We start from the raw sequence: 25135 nt of genomic DNA on the forward strand, positions 1-25135 counted from the left end.
ATGTGAATGTTAAATAGCCAAGTGGCCTTGGGCAATATTAATAGATCTTTTAAAGTGGTTGTATAGAAATGTAAATGTGTCTCATCTATTTCAAATGGTAGAAATATTAGCGGAATAGGAAACAAGAATCAATGTTGAGCCCAGAGGTTTGCTTTAATTCTTTTATGACCCATTTCCACGATACACACACATGTTCACAGCGAGTGGTCATCTTCCTGCAGCACAGGAAGGATTGTGTAAATTGTCCCTGTGCAATTGGTACAGCTCAGACATAAATGTAGGAAGTTGTGATGTGCAAGAGCTACAGACCAAATTATTCAAGGCATTCTTCAATGAAAAAGTACAAACACATGACCCAAATATAAGATTTAAGGCTCTTATAATTAAAGCTAAAACTTTACTTAAAGCTGCAGTATGTAACTTTTATATAAATATTGTTTTACATATTTGCTGAAACTGTCACTATGTGACAGTATGGTACGAGACAGATAATCTGTGAATGTTTTAAAAGAATAAATAAAGGTCCTCTGCTTTCTTCTGCTGCTCCCAATATAGCCAGGAGGAGAGTCTTAGCGCTGTCAATCATGTCCACGTGTATGCCTTTGTTGTTGAGTTAGATACTAAAATGCATTATCTTTGAGCTTAAGGAGGTAGCTTGTTTCTAGCAAAATTATCTCTGCAGAAGCTAGCTAGTACATCCAGATGAGCTAATATAAGAGCATGAACACATATTGATGACCATATGTTAGCAAAAACTAATAAATGTATGAAATGAACAATTAAACTGTTTATATGATCAGATTAACTTGACTGTTTTATCCTGAATCAAATACACGTCTTTGTTTTGTAATGTCCAACTCGTATAGCCATTTAATTCAGTGCAAATTCAATCCACTTTTAATGCAAAATGACATAAAAAGTGTCATTTTCTGAATGACAACACATGACAACCAACATTCATGACGACTCCTTCATGCTCATGACAGGTGGTATGTAATGCTTATGACATGTCAGGCTTATGCACACCCCTTTAAATAAAGGGCCACCGCATTAGCCAATTAATATTTGGTCATATTTTGTCCTAAACCAACAGGTTTTTATATGGCATCAAAGTCTTGACTTGCATCTTCTCTTATGTAGCAACTAGTATTTTATATCCTGTTTCAAGATTCTAAATTCTGTACAAACATTGAAATTCAATCATGTAAATGACAAAAAATAATAAAAGTCTAAGAAAGTCATTTAACTCCTAACTACTTCTACACTTTCTGGCTGTTTCATTCATCAGACACTGCTAGTCAGAGGTCAAAACGCTGTCCTAGTTTTAACCTTTCTGTAGTTAAACATGTTGGCAGGACATGGTGTAAGAGCACCTGATTGAAGTCTACCATTGTTAATTTTATCCCTGTTTGCAAACCCTTATAAAAAGGTTCTTACTTTTTCACATGGCTTCAGTGTTAACTGTGTTCTTCAGTTAGCCAAAGTAAAACCAAGCAAAATGAATAATGCATCTTAGCAAAATTAAAACCCATTCGCTGGTGTTGCTTTTGTTTTACAAACACTGAAAACACCTCAGCTTGTCACAAAGGTCTGAAATTTACACACACACACACACACACACACAAAGACAATGCAAACATTAAGTCACAGAATTGTAAGATATACGAGTATATGAGTACCAATAAGGCAATTGTGTGCCTTATTGGTAGCTCTAGCCATTTCGTGATAAAAGAAAAATAATGAATATCTATTTTGCAATTTCACCTAAGTGTACCAGGCCACTTCTTCATGCAAGCAAGAAGGAGAACTATATTGATGACCATGTGGTTTCAACTAATAGCCTTTTAAAATGAGCTATTGATCCTTCCTGGCAATTATTTTAAAAGGAACCAAAAAAAAAAAAAAAGAAAAGAAAAAAAACCACACACAACTCTGATAAGAAACTAAGAGTGGACTCTCAGACTTATACCCAGGTGTCTGTCAGAAGATAAACCCCGACATAGTCTTGATAAGAAAAGCAAACATTTTAATGGAAATTAAACCGTTTCCATTTGGTAGTTACTTAAATTTGTGGGTCACTTTTTCGTTAAGAACAGACTCTTGATATTAACACAGCTATCTGACATTTCCTGTGGAAAACAGGGCAACTATTTTACCTTTACAGGTATGCAAAAAGACAGGCACAAAGTTTAGGAAGTTTAAGGTTGTTCACAAACTTTAAAAACGTTGCTGTGGACCATATAATTAAAATCTCCTTACCCTCAACTCCACTGATGCATTTGACACGATCGCGGACCTCCACATTGTATCCCTCAAAGGACATGAAGACTCCTTCGGGGTGGTAGGGCTCACGCTGGGCGTAGACCTTGGAGTAGCTGTGCTGAAACTCGAAGCGATCATAGCCATCATATTGCACCACCTTGCCGTACACTTCAAAGTATTTTTCCACCCAACTGAAGGGCAGGTAGATCTCCCCTCCCTCTCGCCTGCCTTTGATAGTGGACTCATCGTTGATGAAGCAGTCAATTTCTTCATATTTGATCCCACCAACAGCGCCAACAACAGGTGGAGGCTCGGGGGGTTGTGGAGGTTGCTGCTGGCTGCTGCTGATCTTTGCACTTGGAACCACAAAGGCGGCCCGGGGCAGGAAACGGATGGAGATGTCACGGGAGCAGCGGTTCCATAGCAGCACCGTTATGAGTGTGAAGAGGGCGCATATGACTATGAGCGTCTTGTAGTTCACCCGTGCAGCCAGGCAGCGCATGGTCACAACCTGCCCACATAAAACAAACGCAAATAAAGTGTCAAAAGCATGCGCAAATGATAGTGTTCCCTTTGATTTGGGGTAAATAAGCTTTCTTGAGACCTGTTGTGAAAAATGTGAAGTTCAGCTGTCTGACAAAAGACAGCCTTCTGTTTTACCTCATTGCAAAAAGATGGACGAAACATTCATTTTGCAACTGTCAAATTAGGAGTTGGTTAAAATGGCAGCTATGTATGTGACACAAACAAAAGGTACTTCCAAAAAATGTCTTGGTTTTCATACAGATGTTTCTTGGCCGATGTAAAATGAGTCTTTGTTCTTTTTAAAATCAGTGGAACTCATAAATCCCGACTATTCCTCCAATCTTTTACTGCTGGATCACGAACACTGACCTCGAAGTCTGTTTGGTTTTTGAGATGTTTTCATCTTTCAGTTGGTGGGTTACCAGTTCGATTCCCAGCTGCATTAAAAATGAAGTTGATTTTTGTCTGATTTTAGAATTCGTTTGATCTGAAAAACATAAGTTTCAAAAGCAGAAGAAATCTGTAAAAGAGCAAGCACTTTTTAATTGCACTTTAAACTGTTGTGGTATTTTGTAAAAGTGTTTGGGGGGGAAATCTGCACTACATCTGTGTCAGGAACACACAAGGACTAAATTAGGCCACACATAGTGCGAGTAAAATTGTGCGTTCTGAACAAAAACAAAAAATTGCCATGTGGCTCTGACGGTCTTTTGTCGCAAACAAGAAGTTCTGGTTTGTGCTTTGATTTCCGGAGTCTGAAAGCCTCTCATTAACTTTGACAAAAACACTAAGGAAGCTGACATCTCTGACAGCTTTTCATGCATATCTTTTGTGTTTCAATCACTGTTGTTCCTGACAGTAAGTAACAATTTACTAAGACTAATGTTCAATTTAGAGTTGAGTTTTCCCACATTCCTGCTTTCCTTCAGTTGGAGCTACAAAAGGTCAAACCATGATGAGAAAGGTGCAAGGAGGAGGGGGTGTCGAGATTTATCAACCAGAACATTTAAATCTCATTAATTGGTAGCTTGAAACAAGGAGTATTTCTTTATAAGTCAGCTAGCAAACCATAAGAGCTTTAAAAATACACATAAGAAATATAGAAGACTATAGATAATAGACATGCACACATTGTAATGCAGAACGCTGTATTTGAAACCATTTTTAGCAATCGAAAACAATGTTTAAGCTTAGAGGAGTTGATCAGAATATTTTCGGAATCAAACTAAATACATCCAATGCAAAATGCAATATATAATTTACAGCAAGAATGGACAACATTACTCTTAAACTAAAAAGCTGCTCCCCTTAGAGAGTTTCATTTTTACGGTTAAGACTGTAACGCAAATGCTAAGTGATGTTTTTGTTTGTTATTTTAATGTTGCTGCCATTAAACTTTAGGACACCAAGTCTCTGACCTGTTCAGTCAATATTCTATCTGCAGATCAAACCGAGTCTAAACCCAATTACCCTTTCTAAAAAGGTTTACACCATCACTGATGTTTTGCATTGACATTTCTGAAACAATTCTTGAGACTTTATTTTTTTATTTTTAAATAAGCCTGCTTTAATGTCACCACCACCGTGTCATCATTTACATTCTGCGTCGAACATCCATTCCCAAATAAATACACCACGCGGTGGAATATTGTAATTAATCAGTGTGTTAATATTTGGTATTGAAAGAGCTTTAATTGCAGCACACAAAGCAGACATGTTTCAGGCCCTATTGTGAATCAGGATTCATGTTTCTCTTTGACATTTTCACCAAGTAAACAAGAAATCAATGCACAACCTTTAGCTTCCTCCTCCACACTAATTACAGCTTACTGCCCACAGAATTTACTGTTAAAGAGATGACCGAGGAGGGAGAGGGGAAAATCATTACTATCCAAGTTCATTTCACTGCCTCATCTTAAATGGGACGCTGCTGAGAATGGGTGTGATTAATGTACAATAATTTTGGCAATAGTAATCCACTTTTACAATGCAAAGTCGAGTCACTGTGCAAGAGGCACCTGGAACAATGTTAATTTATGAAGTGGCTCCAATCAACGAGGGAGGTGTACACAGTGTTTCTAATAGCAAACACTGTCAGAGTACAAATTCAACAAAGCATAATGCAGAAGTCATATCAAATTAGAATTGCACCTTCTGCTGCCATGAACAAACACGTCTCATCTCCTCTGCCTGATCAATTACTGAAATGCGTATTATTGACATTTGGGGACACTACAGCTCAGTGCAGTGATGAAACGCAAAACTGCTCACAGCTCCAACACTAGTAGAAAAATGCAAGTAAAAAAAACAACAACAAAAAAAACCCCCACACAGACTGCACCTTGAAAGATAAGTAGGACTGGTCTTGACAAGCAACTCTCTATAAATGATAGTCTCTTTTTATAGCCCTCTGCTGCTCCCAGTTTGAAATACACAGGCTTAGGTACAGAAGCATAAAAAAGTATCCCATCACCTTCCTCTCCTTGGACACAAATCAAAAACGATGTCCTGTTTCAGAGATGCAAATTAGATGTTTTCTTTTGTAAATGAAAAGGTAAGGGCAAAGAGACAGCTCAACTTAAACTCCTGCCATTTGTGGCAATGCATTATTAAAACGACAGAAAAAAAAGTATGTATTCTGATTTTACCTTAGAAACCACATCCTCAAATTCTTCCAAAATTTATTAAATTGTGAAATCAATATTGCTCTTTTTAGATAACACAATGAGGTATAAAACTCTGTAGTTGCATTTAACAAAGAACCCAGCAACTCACCAGCCACCTGGCCAATCATGCTGAAGAACTGCTGAACATTTGTCAGAAAGTTGTTGGTGTCAAGAGCTCAGAGACAAATTCAAGGTGAGGACAGCAGCTACAGGACTATGAAGAAACACCTAAAGTCAGAGATCCCAGAGGTTCTTTCTGGAAAGATTAAACGAAAGAGAAACTTGACTGAGTAGATGGATGAACCTGTGCGGGTCACTAACGGATAAAAGGAGTGAATCAAGCTGGAGATGTGTGGGTGAGGCGCTGGTGTGAGCCGGTGTTGTCAAGAGATCAGTCAGACCTTTTTAAAGTAGATGATGAGCAGGAAACTATTTCCTTAACCTGTTTCTAAAAGCGAGCGCGTCAAAGCTGCACTGTAAATTTGAAAAGGTCTCGTATGTCTGGGAAGTTCTTGCTTCGCATAAAAGACTGTTTACCGCAGCACCACACGACAGAAGGACATTTAGAAGCCGCTTCATTTGAATATGTTATGGATTTGGAACATTTAGTCTGACCAGCATCACAGGCCGTCAGCATCTAAACTGCTGGTTATTATGCTTAGACAGCTTTCAAAGGTTAATTTGTCATTTTACTGTCAGAATGATTTTTTGTTTTTATCATTTGCAATCTGATTAAAGAAGTGGTTTTAATAGTAAAAAAAAAAAAAATGTTTTTCCTCACAGCCAGAGAAAAACCCTCCTCAGAGTCTCATCATTAATGTTCTGTCCACACTAGGCCTGGATAGTTTGCAAAACATATTTTTTTGGTCCATTTGTACCTCCAGTCGCACAAAAAAGAGGAAACCTTGTTTGTTTTTTTTTAAAATATGAGCTGCAATTGTTTTGGGAAAATTGTTAGCCTTCAGCTGCTTTGCTGTTTTGTATCTTCCCTTAAATTGGGATGTAGTTGATAGAGGAAAGGTTTATTGGAATTTCAATATATATATATTTTTTTTTGCTAGTTGATTTCAAGTTTTATGAATTTCGGCTCTGCATACCAAAATAATATTTGTTTTGTTTTTAATAGAGTTTTTCTAGGGTAGATGTTCAGAGATGGCTGTTTCAAAGATACTAAAAATCCTAGAGAGTTGGATACATGGTATATGTCAGTGCAAAAACAGGAAAGATAAGAAATCACAGATTTATTGCAACTAATATAGCCAGAGCAATGTTAATATCACAATTGCATGATTTACTAATGCCGTGCAGCCATTGCAGAGAAACTGGGATACATTGTGATTTGTGTAGTTGAAGTTTCTCCTTGCAATTCAATTTTCCATCAAATAAAAGAGAGAGCGTGTCCAAGACATACCGGATGAGACTTTTCCAGTGATGCAATGAAAGACAGAGATGAGATGTTTATTGGTTTTACTGTGCCAATCTGTGCTTCAGCTATTGAAAGTGAATAATTGTATTATTTGGAAGGTAAATTCCCTTTGTATTTGGGATAATTGACCAAAACATGACTGGCACACTAAATTAACAAATGGTGTCATCTCTGAGAACATTACCGGCCTCTATAATTTGGCACCTTACCCCACACATTCATCTGTGACTCAAACTGATCATTCTGGATCTGAATAATTTATTTAAAAAACAAAGCTATCTCTCCTGTGTTGCTGTTACTTAATCCGTGCCTAAAGGAAAATAATTTCCCAAATAGACAACTTAAGAAGAGTGCCGTCATCTTCTTTTACATCATACATGTAATGAAATGTTACTCGATTACTCTCCTCTACATTCCATTTGCACAAATTGAGTCATTTGTAAATCACATTTGCTGCTAAGCAGTAGTTAATTACAAAGCAAACAGCATTTCTGCAGCTTGTTACATAGAGTGCTGCATTGTCCCCGATGTATTTTGACCCAGATTTATGTGCATCTATTGGGAGGATGTTCACATCCGAAAAACAAGAGCCTTGGCGGATTCCTGAAAGGCTCCGAATGATTTGTGTTTGTCTTCAGAACTAGAAAATAAATGACTGTCCTTGCTCTGCAGAAAGGACGGCAGTGGTGCATTATTGTCATGTTGGGGAGGAAGTCAGAGATCCCTTAGAATACAGATTAAACAAATGTAGCTGTTTACAGAACATCCTGTACCAAGGGCAAAATCATTTCTAATAAATACACTGCCACAATCTTACTAATATTTACCAATTTGTTTTAGCTTTTAGGGCATATCAACTCTAATCAGACAAAACGTTTAGAAAGTTCTATCACTGCCATTTGTCTTTTAGGTTTGAAAATGAAGGTTTGTTGGTATAATTGAGATCTTTGTGCAATCCAGCAATTACTAGACAAGATCAGCTGGTTTTATCCCTCTGATGATAATGTGAGATGAAATTTATACATTTAAAAAAAACTGCACAAAGCTGGTCAGAAGATGAGAGGCAATCCTTTTGGAGGAGAACCCCCTGACCCCCAGTGCTGGACAGGATTAATGCAAAAAAAACATCCCACTGAAAAATCAAAGCAGCTTTTCAGATTATATTGTCCCATAAGGAACAACTGGAAAGGAGTACAAAAAATTCACTTTACTAAGGGGCTGCACCCAATGTCAGCATAGGGGAAATTTGGCTCAGTTCAAGTTAATCAATTAGGAAAACTACATTGCCAAGTTCCAGGTTCTTAGTAAAGCAAACGCCACTCAAGAACAAGCTTATGTGATTGTTTTCACTTCAAATTACTCCCCTTCCCCACCCCCCAAGTAAAACGATAAGTTTTCATAGGATAACATTGCCATAACCCTTGATTACATTTTTCTCTTGTTGACAGGAGGTCCAGAGCACTCTGGACTCTGAAATGTCCAGAGTGCTCCTTGAACAAAAAAAGCAACAGGATTACAGTGTAATGATTCTGCTGACCACTCAGTTAACCCCGTCGGCCTGATCTGTGGCCCTCCATTCAGCGCTGCTCTGTTCAATCCCCGAAGCTCCCTGCAGGGGACAAATGTGCTTTCTGAGCCCCTTTGTCAACATTAACAATATTATTTGATATAAATCCAGTTGATGAAAATTAATTCCTGCCACAGATTTTCAAGAAATACATCTTTTCAGACAGGAATAATAAAAAAAAAAGTTTATATACTTTTCCTTTTGACCAACTGATCAGATGATGATATGTCCTATGTCAAGAGCTCTGCAGTATTTGGTAATTACACTACTTTTCTCCACATGGCAGGTTAAGCTTCAGTAAGCCTTATGTTTATGAATAAAATTTGAGGGAGCTTCACAAGGAGTGGACTGAGGATGGAGTACATTATGATAATAAATGTAGCACATTATGAAAAAATTAGCCCATCATGTTATGGAAAGACGGTCCACACGATTGATGCAAGAGAAAATTTTGGTTTTTAAGAAAATGGCTGTCACTTAATCATTCGTCAATCAATGAGGACAATTAACTTTAGATCAACTTAATAGATAACTTGCATCCCTGAACCAGTTTTTGGTACCTTTACTGTTCTCGACTGGCCAGCAAACTTCCCTGACCTGATACAACAGACTGAATACTCCAGATGATCCGAAGGCTGAAACCACACGGGCCTTCTACTATCCCCAGCAGAACCACACACTGATCGCCTCCATGACACACCACACTGATGCAGTAATTTGTGCAAAAGGAGCTACCAGTATTGAGTCCATGTAAGTAAACATGCTTTTCAGAAGCATGACAGTTCTTCTGTTTTATATGTACTTTTCTTGCTGGTGTTATATAAAAATCTAATTTTATGAAAGTGAGTCGAGAGCTCCAAGCTGTGTGTGTGTAATGACTCATCAACTTTATTAACAAATATGGAACCATTTTGTTTGTTTTTAAGAGGAACTAGTATTTGCTTTACAGCTTAAAGGTGTAACTAAAACAGTATTCCACTTCTCTACAATGACTTATGAAAACAATGTGTGGCCTTGGAAGTTTCATTGTTTAGGAATGAAGCCCAGGACTCAAAATAAACAAAAAATAATTTTCAGTCTGGCAAGAATACCTAACTTTGCTAAAGTTAATGCTGACAAGTTCACACTGCAGCAGAAACAGCAAACACCTTTACCTTTACATCTTTGCTGTTATTGCAGAACATCAGACACGTTAAAATGATTGCGAACATATGTTTGTTGCTGTGTTTATATAAAGCATCTCGGCCTGGTGCAGCATGCCTTTTATATTAACAAGCCCCTGGAGATGATCATCCAGCAAAGTTCAGGTAATCTAAACAAGACTAAGCGAGGTTGTCGTACAACAACCACAGATTGCTTATGCTAAATAAGGAACCTGCAAGTCTTTAATTTATTCAAAAGCTAGTGTATGTTAAAATAGTTACTGATTTATGATTTTAAACACCAAATACATTATATTGTAGCAGAAATCTAGTAGGTTTTGTTTAGGGAGCTGGGACAGAGTGGAGATCTGACTAAATTAAATCTATAATTTAGCAAGCAGCTCTGACTGTGTAATGAACAAGCTGCCAGAGAACCCTCTTCATTTAAATACAGCAAAGGCAGCAGCAGCTTAGCTAAACAAACCAAAATCTTAAAATCCATTTACACTGTATTTAAAAGCCATTAATGCTATGCAAAGTGAATTATGAACAGTGCCAACTCCGCATCTCCGCATTTTGAGTCAAAATGTCTCTCTTTTTCCAGCAAACCACTTTAGACCATGCTAAGTAGAGTGATCCTTGAAACTATGTAACGTATATTTTATTCCATGCTGTGGGCAAACAATCTTCTCGGAGGCTTTGCTATAAACTCTGGTTACATCCTATAATCCACAGCACACTAGCAGGCAGCCCCTGAGATTATACATTTTAGGGTGAAGGCAGCTGACGGAGATGGATGAGGATAGGATGGAGAAACTCCAGGGTGAAATGAGCTGTGAAACCACAGACTTGTAACTACGATCTCAATGATTGGCACGCTATGGGTTAATGAGAATGTACTGAAGCACTTTCTGCTGCGTGCTGGTGTAGGCGCCAGTGTCATTTATCTTAGATGCACATTTTATCATTTGTAAAGGAGTGTGGGTTGGAGACAATGCAGGTGTGTTGTTAGAGGCATTGACTGTCACAAAGTGAAATGTGAAGAAGGCAATGATCTTAAAGATTCGTGCCATGAGTTTTTTTCTTCTCCCCCCCCACAAACTCATGTGCAGTCAGTATTAAATTGTCGAGTGCTTGTGAAGTACTCTTGGGCTGGATTTGGAGCAGATGAAAATTTAGGGGTTTTGTCTCTTTAGCAAATTTTCCAGGCATTTCAGTGCACTCCTCCACTGGAGAAGTAAGGTACCAATCTGTGACAGCCAGTAAGTAATCAGCTTATTCTGCAGTTGAGAGGCATTTTAGCTCATTTAAAGATTGTGCGTGTGAATAAGTAGGTATTATGGGTTTCTGTTTAGTTTCACAGTCTGATTAGGATACTGTGAATCCTTAAGGGTATATATCCAAGGCAGCTTGTAACTTCTTCACTAAACTACATCATAAATTCTGTTTCCTTTTTTTCACTTTATTGTGACAGAATAAGACGAGACAGATAATCCTCTGCCTCTTTCCTGTGGTCCTGCCGGGTCCATACACTGCTCAGTCAGAAACAACCAATCAGAACCAGGAGGAGGGTCTTAGCGCCATCAGTACACGATGCACCTGTGTCAACAGCAGAAAAACAACTTACCATTACAGGACAATTAGTTTATCATCTGTCATCAGTGGCTATGGTAACTAGCAACCACAGTAGGCTGCTATGATGCTTGAAGGAGATGTAGCATAGCAGAGAGCTAGGGGAAGCGTGTGAGCAGCGCACACATCAGGATGATTGACAGCGCCAAGACCCTCCTCTTATCTCTGATTGGTTACTTCTGATTGAGCTGTGTATTTTTGCAGATGGGAGTAGGACCACAAAGGCAGAGCAGCTTGATTTTGTTTCAAATGATCAGTCTCAGACTGTCACAAAATAGTGACAATGTTAAATACATAAGAAAACATTTTTTATAAAAGTTGCCTACTGCTGCTTTAAGAATAATTTTCAATTTATTCTTTACTGCCTGGTTTATCCAGTTTCTGTCCTTTAAGACGGACATTTCTAATTATCACAGGGTCCGTGTCTCAATTTGGCTCTGTTCTGGAATTCCCCTACCGAGAGACAAACAATCTTTCTATTCTGCTCTGGAAAGAGGAAATTAAGTATTCAATTCGACCAGTGATGAGCTGAAGTTATTTTCTTTTACACATATTCTACTAGTTAATCTATCGCAAACTTAATACCTAGCTATCTGTCGTTTTTTTCTGCGAGATACGTATGGCTCTTGTTCGGAGAAGATAACATGTTAGCTGCTATTCTATCAAAAAAGGTGCAGTTATGGCAACACAAGATTTCATGGGCATTGCTTTCCATACGTCACATGTCAAAGCTATTTTATCTGCTTGTGATTCTGTTGCTCTGCAATTTGATAAAAAATAAAATTAAAAAGTAACTCAAAAGGACTGCTCCATTTTTTTTTTCCAAAAGAGCTGCAGACTTGGTTTTGACTTAGTGAGAGTGACAAGCAAGCATATTAAATGATTGATTATAAAAACAACAATAGTACCTCTATTGTTTGCCAAGACTCAGAAGACAAGTATAAAACTGGAGGCAGAAGAAACAATTGAGACTTGTCAGTCACAACAGAATTTATAATGAGCTTACATCTTCAGTATGTTTTGCTAAAAGACAGAAAAAATACAAGTTGGAATCATAATAAGTTGGAATATTCAGGGTTTAATATTTACATAGTAAGCAGAACATTTGGTTACCTTAAAAGATTCCCGTCTCTGACAGACTCAAAGCTAGTTAATAACTACATTAGTGGCTGTCCAATAACCAGAGGTAGTCAGAGTATTCAAAACTTTTACTCTAGTTTAGCAGCAGGTAAACTTACTCAAGTAAAAAAAAAGTACAGAACAGTAAATGAATGTAACTGAGTAAGTGTAACTAGTTACTAACCACCCCTGCCATTAGCAATCAAGACAGGGGAATAAAAAGAAATGAATACCAACAAAAAAAACAAAAAAAAAAACAAACAAAAAAAAACAAAATTGTTCTGTGTTTTAGAAGGTGTCACATACAATCATAGCAAAACTTAAACAAGAAAGAAAAAAAGCACACACACACATCTTGTTTGAACCTGTAAATAGTGTGCACTTTATTACTTTATTACTGGAAGGACAGGAAGATGCAAAATTAAAAGGACCTTTAACAAGCAGTCACACAGAGACAAATCTGTACCGCAAACAACAATCATGCTTTGTTCAGAAGCAGCCAGTAAGTGAGTAAACTGCTTTGAGCTTAATGCGTGAGTGTGTTTTACTGAAGAGGATTAGGCCAGGCATTACCACAAAGCTTATAGCTGAAGTCTGCAGGGGGATTAAGACAGCCATGACTCAAACGAAGGGGTTATAAAAGAAAAATCACAGGACTGTTTGAGAGGGAGGTCAAGCAAAGTGCTTGTCCTGCCAGCACAAAGCGAGCCTGGAAAAATGTTGAGAAAGCAGGGATGTAAATGCTCTCTAACGTAGAGGTAGGATTTAGTACTCACAGATACATTTACTGTAAATATGAGCCTCGGCTTGAACTGTCGAAACAAACAAGACCAAATCACACAGATTTTGAGAGCGACTGTTTTCATGGGTCCATTTATGAGATCAAAAAAACTTTTGTGTTATCAGAAATATCATAACTTAATGTTCACATAGACCATAAGTCTGCATTTCTACAAGCTCACATAATGTGAAAAATGGCTAAAATGGGTGGCCATTTGGAGAAATCAGGTTTCAAGTCATATGTACTTAAAATAGTCCATTTTGAGTGTGTTTTGATGTTTTAGGTCAATTTTTCTTTATACTAAACAACATTGCTTCTTTTTACTGTGTCTGTGTCCTCTCTGCGTATATCCACCTATACAGGATATGAACAAGTCAAACTGTATAGAAAGTCAAAAATCAGAACTAGCAGAGGGAAAATTTGGGAGTTTAAGTTCAGCTGCAAACAACAACCATTTTATTGTTCACATTATCAAATAGAAACATCTCATTCTGTAAAATTAGATGTTTTATCATGTCACATGTCACACTGGTCTCCTCAGAGCTAAAATAAAGGGATAAAACAAAACATTATTGAAAACTAAACAGCTATATTGAAGATATGTGAAACAGACCAACCATAAACAGTCCTTCAGAAATCATCACTGGTGTGAAATTATGTTTGACTGCATAAAAAGGTAGGAAGTGTTTCAGGCTTCTCCAGTGAGACAATTATCTGTGTTATACAAGGTAATGAACCCATGTAAAAGACTAGGTCATTTTCATAGATCAAATGCTGTTAGAAGATGTTAGAGATAATTTGGATAGTGAAGTCAAGATGATATTTGCATGCCGAGGAGTAGATAAGGGGTGTTACAAAAACAGTCAATGTCAGAACAAGGTCATAGTCGAGAGGCATGCTTCAAAGACGTCTGACAATAAGATTATCTCTCTGTACTTTTTTGAGCTTGAAGGCACCAGAGACCCTGATTTCTGACAAAGACAACTGAATGGCGACTGACCTCCTCAGATCTTTCACAAAGAAACAAACAGCTGGGTCGACATCCCGTCCACCTTCACCATAGTCTGCGCTCCGCTGGATCTTCTGCTTTTCACCGCCTGCAGCTGCTTCAGCACCTACACGTGACGGGAGGAAATGTGAACTCCATTATTATGATGACTGAAAATGGACAGCGTTCAAATTTGAATCATACATGAGAAGCAAGGGTGTCAAAAAAAAAAAAAAATCCTATATCAGCTATAATATATCACATTTCCCACCAGCAGGACAGGACAGCTAAAGATTTAAGGAATTCTTCCAAAACTATTGGAACCATGTTTTCTTGGCCACAGAAATGACAAAAATGTGTCAGCTGTTGTTGAGTTTGCAAACAATTTTATTTATTTTTTTCCATGTTTAATACAACGGAAAATGTTTTATGAAACGAAAGGTTTCTGTCTAAAAAATATGTATAAGATACACGACCAATTACAATGTAACAATATTTTTACTGTATTAATTAGGTTTAAGCCGTTATGTAATATTGTGTAGCTTTCCTCCATATCAAAACAGTAGACAAGGTAAAAGTTGAAGGTGTTTATATCTTTTATAAAAGTATGTATCTTGGATTCAGTGACGAGATTAATTGGAAAACAAACATTTCTAAAGTGATAAAAAGATCTGAATCATACAAAAGTTAAAGTGGCACACTCAGCTTGAGAAGAAATGGATCTAGAAATGTTTGCAGTAATTACACCTCAAATTTAAATCATTTGACTAAGCTGAGAAAAATATGACCTTAAATAAATAAATATGATCGTTTGTGACAATTTAATTTTCCAAGTATTATCCATGAAAAGTAAACAAGAAGCCTTAGCTATTAGCATAGGGTCACATTTTATTGTTCAACTGCAAGGTCTACCGTCATCAGACGATAAAAGATGTTATTAACAAGTTACTATCACACATGTAGTCGAACAAAAATGGTGTTTAGTCAATGGTTTGGCCCTGGATCACAGTTATAATTGCTTGTGTGGCCATTTGTGAAAATTAATTGCCCAACCCTGTCAGAGAGCGTCATGATTTAGGCTGGCTGTGTGTACTTAAAAGAATTCAATAGAAATAATTTTGGATCATTGATCAAAGCAGCTTTTCAATTCCGTTAATAAACAAATGTAATTATCAGCTGTAATACTGGACTTTTGGATTTGGACACCGATGCACTATAAATTAATACCCGAACACAAATGTAAATTTTTAATTGCTGCCATGATTAATTTATAGGCTTTTCAATAGCAGAGTCATTAATGTACAGCCAATCCATCAGTGTTTATGTGCAGAGTGACATGGATGGTTTCCTCTGCAATTTATGTAACAGAGTCATTTCCAACCCCAGTGGAAACATGTTATTAAATTAAAGACGGTGCTAAATTGCTAGATCAAATAAAGTATATTGATCATTTCATAAAATGTGGTCATTTACAAAGCACTTTAATTAGATGCTGGAGCAAAGAAACCAGCAGGACACCCTTCTGTCACTGCATGGTCCATTGCGACTTTTGACAATGTTTGAAGAGAAAAACAGATCTGAAGCCTTTTTAAATCTAGAATCTTGTGTATTTTTTCCCTGCATTTTTCTCCCATGTAGTTTTTGTGCCAAGATGAGATAACGCACTCCACAGTTGTATTAATTGTACAAGGAGGTAAAACACAAAGAAAACAGTCTTTCCTGTGGAAAAAGACTTTTTAAAATATTTAGGAATGATAAAAGCGCATGTTGGATATTGGGTGGAAACCTGTACATACTACTATGCAGTACAGAGGATAACCTAAAATTAAAAACAGTTTCAACAAAACTTTAGTCTGAAGAGACATAAAAACAATGCTAGTCAGTGTGTGAAGGCTGAAAAGAGAGCATCACCATCCAGCCGGAGTATAAAGGAACTAGAAATGTCAGCAGCAATGTTAATCAATAATCCCTGGCTATCGTGCAACAGCGCTAATGCTCTCTGAGGCAGGTAAGCTGCAGGAAGAAGGTAAATTTGTAAAAAAAAAAAAAAAAAAAAAAAAAGTAAATGTCTGCCAAGTGCGGTTCTCTTTTCCGGAGGCTTATCCTGCAGCTCTTCTGGTGACATTTCAAGGCATAAGCATGTGTCGTTTGAACGCGGAGGGAGACGCAGGGCCTCCTGCTGAGATTTTTAAGCATCAAACTTTCTTTTGCGTTCTTGAGGGATTTTTTGTGCACTAATTTGCTTCTTCCCTACATCACTTTTGGGAGAAGTCATGTTCAGTCACGTCAAAACTGAGCCAGGCATAATGCAATGAAAAGAACACATTAAATGCTACAAAACATTCTGCAATGTTTTAAAATAAAAATAGTTTTTACCGTTCTTTTCTCATTAAATCATCCCTGCTTGCAGACTTAACAGATTTAAAATTTCATTTGTCCCTACATCAATCAAACTGTAAAATAAAGTAGGCATATAATGTTTTGTCACGCTTCTGATGATGTGGTTTAATCTGTGGCTTTGTTTACTTGCTGTAATGTACGCGGAAATGTGCTTTTATTGAGCAACATGCATCTTTTTAATGTAGTGTTCATGTGACTTTTATTGTTTGTAGTATATTTAATTGTGGAAGCAGCTTTGCTTGGCTTATGATGACCCTAAAAAAAGTGACCATCAAAACGTCGCTTATTATAGTGATGACAGTAAAGCCAGGGTTTAAACAGGACCGTAGAACTAATTCTCTCAACTCAAGTCCACTCTTTGCTCCCTTTAAAGAAGCCAAAGAGAGAGATAACTAGCAGATGGCACCAGTGCCAGAAAACTAAAGACAGCAGACGAAACCCACAACCTTCCTAAACTCATCAAGATTCAAGGACGAGAGTCGCCGTCACACAGTGAAGGTCACTTGTGTAATAACTGAGTGAAATGATTAATACACTAGAAATGACATGATGTGCACGGTGATCAAGAGCTCCAGTGATGGATTACAAACTGTGGCAACCAATTTCCTGTAAATAATACCGAATTAGGAAAGACCTTTTAAAACTACTTGATGAATGAAGTTAACATATTAATACCCTTTCTCCCCTTCTATGTATTTTATCTTTCAGACAATGCTGTAAACATAGAAAGTGAAGTCCAATTGAGAGAAAGATACACATTGTAGGACTAGCACAGCACAGAAGATAGATCCCACACTATGCTGAGACGGTGTAAGAATCATTTTAAACTCGATGGTAGAGGTGATTTCCATGGCTTTTTTCAAGGAATAAGTTTTTAAAATCATCTTTCAATGTGTCATCAAAGGAAGTGAAGGTCAAACAGCTTAGCCTCTCTTCAAGGTTGCCTTAGCATATCAATTAGCACTGGGCTGATGCACATTATCGCCTTTACATACTGTCCAATTCTACCGACCTGTCTGAAGGAAGAGGTTGACACCTCGCATATGAATCATCAAGACCAACTTTATGGCCCTCTCCAGTGAAAACGTTTTAAACATTAGCCTCAGGATGTGTCTTTCCAGCAGTTTGACTGGGACGGATATTCTCTCATTAATTATTATAGTTGCTCCACATCTGCTGCCCCCTGACACAAGCAGCCATCTATCACAACTAGTAGTCCGGGTAAGAAAACGAGGGCCGAAGACCCATCTGTTGGCCATTCATAATGCATTTATTTTCTCTGAGGAGTGAGTGGCTGGCAAAACATTTAATGATCGCACCACTGATACCACGATGGAGCCAGCCATCAGCGGCCATCTGATGCCCGGAGAATTATCAGAGAACTCGGAGCGTGCCAAGCATAGAGCGAAATTAGCAGAGATCCGAGATGTGGAGCCGGAGCGACCTGATTAAATGGAAATCACTTCTACAAACCAAAGTTAAACTAACTAAACTGGTAAAGACACATTTTTTATGTCTCTAAAGTTAATGACAAATATTGATAACATATAAAAGTTTTATGTAATTTACCCACAAGAATAAACGTATTCAAAATTTTAAACTGGGAGATGTCTCTCTTTCTCAAGTTTCTTGAGATTCAGGGTGTTTTCTCACCTGATAGTCTGGTAAACTGTTCGATTGGGGAACTGCAACATTTGTTACATTTTTTTAAATGGTGTGGCTCGCTTTCACAGTGCACTGTGTCAAACAATCCAAACTAATTGAAAACCAAGAACTACTGATGAAAACAACACAAAAATAACGACACAAAAAAACCCGAAGACGACATGAGCGCAACTTCCTTCTTCACAAAATGTACACAAAAAAAGTGCAGTGGCATCAGACTGTAGTGGTTGAAGGATTTCTCTTTTTGTATTTGTTGAAAAACCATGAGCCACTTCTTCCCCTCTAGTGTTAGACTCCTGTGTTTGTTTTGGTTCTATTGACACAGAATGCCCTGCGCTACACTCCACTTCCTGGTTTTGAGTGGTCTCCGGTTCACTTGCATGCACATAGGAATTCAAACCTTGCCAGAGTTCACTTCAACCAACCGAGACTTAGGCTTTAGTTTGCTTTTTTGGTTCACATCAGTGTTCGATTGCACATTCACACCTGCCCAAACGAACCAGACTTTATACGCAAAGTAAAATAGAGCCTAACAGAGTTACAAAATAGAGTTCTAATCAAACTATTTAATAAAACTAGAATTTTATTAAAGCGGACTAAACAGGCTGGTGTGAAAGAACAGTGAGTGCGAAGTTTGTCTGAGTTGCTTTGAGGTGTCAATTTATCTTCTGCTGTCGGTCCATTGTGTTTCATCAAGTCCAAATCTACTGAAGCCGTCCATGAGTAAACTTTAGAGAACTTCATGCTGCCTCATCAGACAAGCATAAATGGATGCTGCTTTTATTTCCCAGAACTTGGCAGTGGTCCATACAGCCTAAAGGAACCTATACCCGCTTAAAAGAACTTGATAGTCCAACAAATTTCCATGACCCCCATAAAGAGTCAATGGACTATTGTCAAGAGGAATATGAAAGACACTGGAGTCAGCAATGCAGATGAGCTAGGGGTCACTATTTGAGTAACCCTGGCTTCCCAAACACCCCAACAGAACAGGCAGATCGCCTCCATCCCACGCCATAGTAATGAGGCATTTCATGCAAAAGGACCCATGAACAGGTATGGAGTGTATATATTGTACACAGCAATATGCTAATTAATACTTAACTTTAGAAGGTCCATTTTTATGCATTTTTTTATTATCTTTTATTTATTGGGTCTTCTGTTGTACTCCAGTTTTTTGGGAAATTGAATGTTCCGTTTTTCAGAAAAATGAAAATTACTGAAATAAATTTGGTTTTCATGTTAAATTCACTTGAATGCCTTCTAAGTAATTTAGGTTATCCTGAATGTTATATCAATGACAGACTTCCTCTGTACCCCATTTTACAATTGGCAGTAAAATGGGGGTTGGAGGAAAAGAACATTATTTAACTTGAAAGCAAACTGAAGAAATTTTCAGTCTTGATATTTGGCACTCAGTCATTGCTTCATGTGTACCACAATTTAAAAGCTACAAACTTGATGTCCCAAACCAATTTGTTGTCCTTGGAATATCCTCCCACAGCACCATTCCCATGCAACCTCCTCCAGCTCTCAAAACATTAGGGCAATTTTCACAGTGGATTAAGCAAAACAAAGAGTGTTTCAGTGGGTCTGGGTCACATGCTGTGAGAAACAGTGTGGTTGTCACAAGCATTTAGGAATATAGATAGTAAATCTGATGGTATTTAGAGGTGCTTTGCTTGCATTGAGGGGTTCGGTTGCTTCCTTTTAGGGGTGGGTCTGATGCTACATTTGAATACTGCAGCTAAACACATGAATTGTTCTTTTCTCCTATGCAGATACTACTTTAGATTTGTGAATTGAAGGAAAATCTATTTTACTTTAAATAGCTCACCAATGGCCTTGTGAGACAGAGTCCCTTTGAGTGAATATTAAACCTATGTTTTTGCAAAAAGTCATTACAACCGCTCAGATCAAAGTGACAAAGGAATAAGTCATAAGACCAAGCATGCCCTGGAGCAGCAGGTGGAGTTGATATATAACAAGAAAAAAAAAATAGAAACTTGGAAGCCAAAGTGTTCTAGGGAGGATGAGTTTTAGACTAAGAACCACCACATACAAGCTGCATGAGAAAACTAAGTTCAAAGTAAATAAAGAAGGAAAGATTTGGAAGCTGAGCAAATACTCATGGTGCCTGTCAACACTCTGTGGTACTTTCTGTGCTGAACTCTTTCAAGCTTGTAGGCAGAAGCTGGCACTTACAATCATGCAATAAGTCACCGAATGAGAAAATAGGTTAAGACTAACTACATTTAGCAACAGAAATAAATTAGTTAAAGGCCTAGGGATCTTTAATTTGCCTCATTAAGCTTGTAAGATGTTTCAAACCGCAGCTATATAGGCACTAATGATAAAGTTGTGCATGTTTATGTAGTTGTTGAAATAAAGGGAAGGCTACAATTTGGTTGTTTTTACAACTTCTGTTTTTTTTTATCTGAAATTCATGTCACTCATGGGTCACCTCTGGCAGGCAATAAAAAGTTACTGAACTGGCTAGCATTGTAACAACGTCTTCATACTAAATAAATGTTTAGTTTAGAAAACAGGTAGTAATTTTGTGCACACAATGCTCATTTAAATAAGTCATTTGGGCATTTATTTAGCATTTCTTTAGTAAATGAATAGTATTTTCCACTACTTTTGTGAAGCCAAGAGTCTTGGCCTGTCACGATAAATCAATTAATCGCACGATAAATTAAACCTATCGACCTCATTTTAATTATCGCCTTTATCGTCTCTTCCTGCCTTTTTTCTTTCTCTTGATGACACTGAATGAAAAAAGGCTGAGCTCCGGTGCTCTGCACTGACCCTCCCTTCTATTTCCTTACTGTAATGCCCAGCGCACACTAAGAGTTGTCAGCCCATTCTCAAAACCTGAGAGACCATCATTAGCCGACAGAAATCCTAGGTATTACGGTTCGATCGGGTTCGTCGTGCCGTGTGGTGTCCAGCCACATGGGCACAAAATAATGGCTACAAGTCCAGTTAACTAATTTTAAAATCAGGCATTAATCAATGCTTTACTAGAATCTACTTGTGATGCATGTGGCTAGAGTCAGCGTAAAGTCCTGACTGAATGAAAATCATTATAACCTATTTATCTCACGGTAACGAAGAACAGCTGAAAACTTACCAGGTTTATCATCTGCGGTAGCAATTTGGCTTCAACTCCTCCCCTTGTCATTTCTATATTCTTTGCACGAAATGTTGAATAAACATTAATGTTGTTTCCACATATCTCCGATGTCCGCTGGACTTCGGGTTGCGCTGTGTCAGCTGTTTGGGATTCCCCTCCGTAATTTCCCCTCAGAAAGCACGGAGGAGAATCCGGGCTTTCTGATTGGCTACCCGTCACATTCAACAGGCTGCATTAAGCTCTCAGTCCGGGAAAACCCCTGATTCAGACCGGAGCGGCCCACACACCGCAGGATGATCGGTTACGAAATCACCAGCGACAATCTTAGATCAGCCAACGTTCTAAGATTGTGATAAGGAGAAAATAGGGGGAAAAAATCGTGTAGTGTGAATTACTGCATTAGGTAGTCGGATGTGCCCGTCTTCTCTATTTAAATCTCGTGATTACTGAAGGGCAATACAGTATACAGATTTCATAATCTGCACTCTTTTGGTTGAATGCAATATTTATTTCCCCTTTGGCTTTATGTTGTTTAGTTTTAATTCAAGTACGTTTTTTGTTAATGGAGACTGAGAATCCATTTTATTTTTGTTTTGTTTATTTAGTTTATCAGTTCCAGTGTTATGTGTTCTTTTTGAAAATAAAGTGTATCTATCTGTGACAGGAAATCGCATGCATTATTAGTCATTTCCATTAGTGTCAAAAGGTCTTGAAACAATATTATCGTTTATCGCAATAATTTTTTAGACAATCGTCCAGCAAAATTTGTTATCGTGACAGGCCTAGCCAAGACTTATGCGAGTTCATTTCAAACACCGAAGCCCTTCGTTTAAATCAGTAAGTATGTTTATATGTGCCGATACTTACTGATTTAAATATAGCAATATAACAAAGGGTTAATTTGAAGATTATAAATATAAGCACTTAAAAAGGGACCAAGTAAATACCACAAATTATATGTGCTGCTAAAGATGAAACTTCATATACTGACAAAACTGATTGTGATTACCTTACAATCTACTTTTTTTTTTTCTTATGCCACCTTTGAACAATGTGCCCACATTTATTGCCGAGATCTGATGTCTCAGATATACAGAATAAATAAAAACCTAATGGGGCCATTAAGGTCAGTTGAGGTCCATCCAGCTGGCCAAACGCATCATCTATATGCAAATTGTGAACAAAAGATGGCTGAACTATAGGATCCTCATAACAATTGTGTACAAGAAGTCATTTGTGATTGCAATATTGCATACACCGATATTAAAATGTAGATTGAATTTAATATATTGTGCGACTCTAATCATGACAATAGAGTTTACAAACATCCAAACTATGCCAGGCAAAAAATTAATTAAAATATTGTGTTTGCTACTTTGATTAATGTTTGCATTTGATAACCTTTACAACTCTTGCATTTAATTATATGCTGAACTAGCTCAAGAGTCACACGTCCTACACCAGGGGTGTCATTCTAATTACTAAATTAAACATGTGGAATAAAAGCAAAGCTATACATTTAAAAAGATACACAACTAACTGTGGTGTACCATTTAATATTTCACTAGAAATATTAAACAATATCCAATAAAATATAAATAACATGAGTCACTTCCCACTTGCTTTTGTGTCTGAGAGCAGCTCTGAACTTGTTAGCAGCACAGACACTGCGGCATGAGCTCCACAAAAAAAAAAAGAAAAAAGAAGAAGAAGAGGGCTGTGCCCCAGCTGTCTTTCACATGAAGACAAGACTTGCATCTTCAGAACCTTGTTAGTTCTGTAAAAAGGCCACAGACTGCTAAGGAATATTAAGCAGCTGAATCTGTTGAAAATAAAAAGGATTTTGGAAGAGAGTGGGAAGCCTCTAAAAGGCTTTGATGGTATATATCGCTCAATCTTCAGCAGATATGATGGAATGAAAAAATAAAGGCAGCTGAACAAAGAAGCTCTGGGGACAGAGGAGAGGCAAGGGGTTATTCTTCTCCCCTCTGTTCTGCATATGCATATATCATTATCTGTCAATCAGAGAGGTTTCCTCCTGAAATGTCATAAATTCTCACTGAAAAGCGATCCAGCCGGCCAGAAATAGAAACAACTAGTGAGAAGTAGAGCATCGCAGTGTTTAGGGGCTGTTTTTTTCTCCCCCACTCGGACACACTCCGTTTCTCAGTAGTAGCTATTTGCAGTGTAAAAATACTGAAAAGAAGAAGAAGAAGAAGAAAAAGAAGAAGAAGAGAATTATTGATAAGAGTCCAAAACCTATATCGCATCTCATAACTCATCAGAGCATTTTTAAAGGAAGCAGCCTGAGATTTAAACTGTGGTTTAACGTTGTAATGTAAAGATGCAAAAGTTTTTAAATCTTCCCGATTTGTGTACTTCCCTCCCTGACCTGGAAACAGAAATGAGGAAGCAGGTCGACTAAATCAGGCAGGTAATTCTCCCTGGATGTTACATTGCCACTGAAAAGCTTTGAATCCGAGTAAATATGTTGACAACTAGTGGGGATGTTAATGGGTCAGTAGACAAATTAATATTTAGTTTTTGTACACAACAGTAAAAGATGAGTCCTCATTGTTTTATAACTCAACCCCTTAGGCTGCCCAAGATCCACAACTATGTGCACTCACACTAGCAAAAGAAGGCTTTGGAAAAAAAAGCTAAATAATATGATTAAATGCTATCCTAGTCACTCTAAGTTTACACTCTCACCAAATCTGTTTTGTTATCGTCTTCTTCAGCAACTCAGAGAGATAATAGGAGTGGGTCGCAGATCACAAGACAGCGAGAAGGCATTTAAGGCAAGGTCTTGGGAGAGTATCAACCTATAAAGGTAAAAAACTAAATAAAACCTGTTAATTAATATTTATGCATTTCAAGTAGTTCCTGAGAGACACTGAATTAAAAATGTCCAGAAAGCTAAACAAATCTGGATAAGTTATCGCCATGTAGATCACATTCAAATACGGCCACAGTAACTGGATCAAAAATAACCAAGAATTAATGTGGGGAGTATGCACAGCTGTCTTAGCGGAGCTTACAAGTCAGGGCCTGAAAAGCCTTTTTATTAAAAAGGAATGGAGGAAATAAGCTAATTTTGATATAGTATTTTGTTGGGGTTTTTTTTAGTTTCTACGTGCCTATCTTACATAAACAAGCTGACTTGTTAACGGCACTCTTGTTGGGACCGCTAAATTTACCCTTATTTTGCATGTCCTACTCCAATCACACTTCAGCTCGACAACCCTGCCCCCACTTCTACAACACCTGCTGTTTTCCAAAAGGGTCACTTCAAATCTAGTCTTCAGGGAAGAAAAAAGAAAAACACCCACAATTTTTGAGACAGCTAAGGTTAGAAATAGAAGAAGGCCACAGTGAGATTTTTATGTAAAGCACTTTGACACACCCAGCTAAAGAATTCAGGAGAAATGTCAAGAGTCTGTAAGCCATTTGATAACAAGGCTGAACATGTGAGGCCAAGGAGAAGAGAGCTGTTGAGAGGAAGAGCCCTGAAGTGATTTTTGTCTCTTTCAAAACTGACCTCGTCTCTACTTTATTCTGCAACTTTTCCTGGTCTCTCCAAGCAAATTATATCTCCCATCAGGGCTGCACCGTACTGCCAATCTGTGGCCGTCTCCCCTGAATGTAATTGCCGTTTGTCTTTCTGCAGCTTGCAAGCCATTTCCATTTCCTTCACTTCACCTCACATGACATGCATTATTTCTGCAGCAATGAAATGCTCTGGCAATGAAAACATCGTACTATTGATTGGTTCTGAATTTCTCGTCTGAAATATGTCGTCTTCCTGCTTTGTAGATTTGTA

General features: G+C 37.8%; 1 protein-coding gene across 8 annotated transcripts in view; it reads right to left on the reverse strand.

Moving 5' to 3' along the window:
* glceb (glucuronic acid epimerase b) overlaps window positions 1-25135 on the reverse strand; it is a 69177-nt gene that overhangs the window by 17266 nt on the left and 26776 nt on the right. For 5 of the 8 annotated variants that reach the window (XM_016677322.1, XM_016677321.1, XM_007563983.2 and 2 more), the window contains 2 exons: window positions 14121-14235; window positions 2260-2773 (listed from right to left, as the gene is read on the reverse strand). In XM_016677322.1, the coding sequence (XP_016532808.1) occupies window positions 2260-2764 (505 nt within the window). In that variant the 5' untranslated portion in view covers window positions 2765-2773; window positions 14121-14235. Of the gene's footprint in view, window positions 1-2259; window positions 2774-13115; window positions 13152-14120; window positions 14236-24024; window positions 24097-25135 lie in introns of those variants that run through there. The other 3 variants (XM_016677319.1, XM_016677323.1, XM_016677324.1) reach the window with 3 other exon arrangements.

This window comes from Poecilia formosa, unplaced genomic scaffold (genome assembly GCF_000485575.1).
Source record: "Poecilia formosa unplaced genomic scaffold, Poecilia_formosa-5.1.2 Scaffold153, whole genome shotgun sequence".
NCBI lineage: Eukaryota > Metazoa > Chordata > Actinopteri > Cyprinodontiformes > Poeciliidae > Poecilia > Poecilia formosa.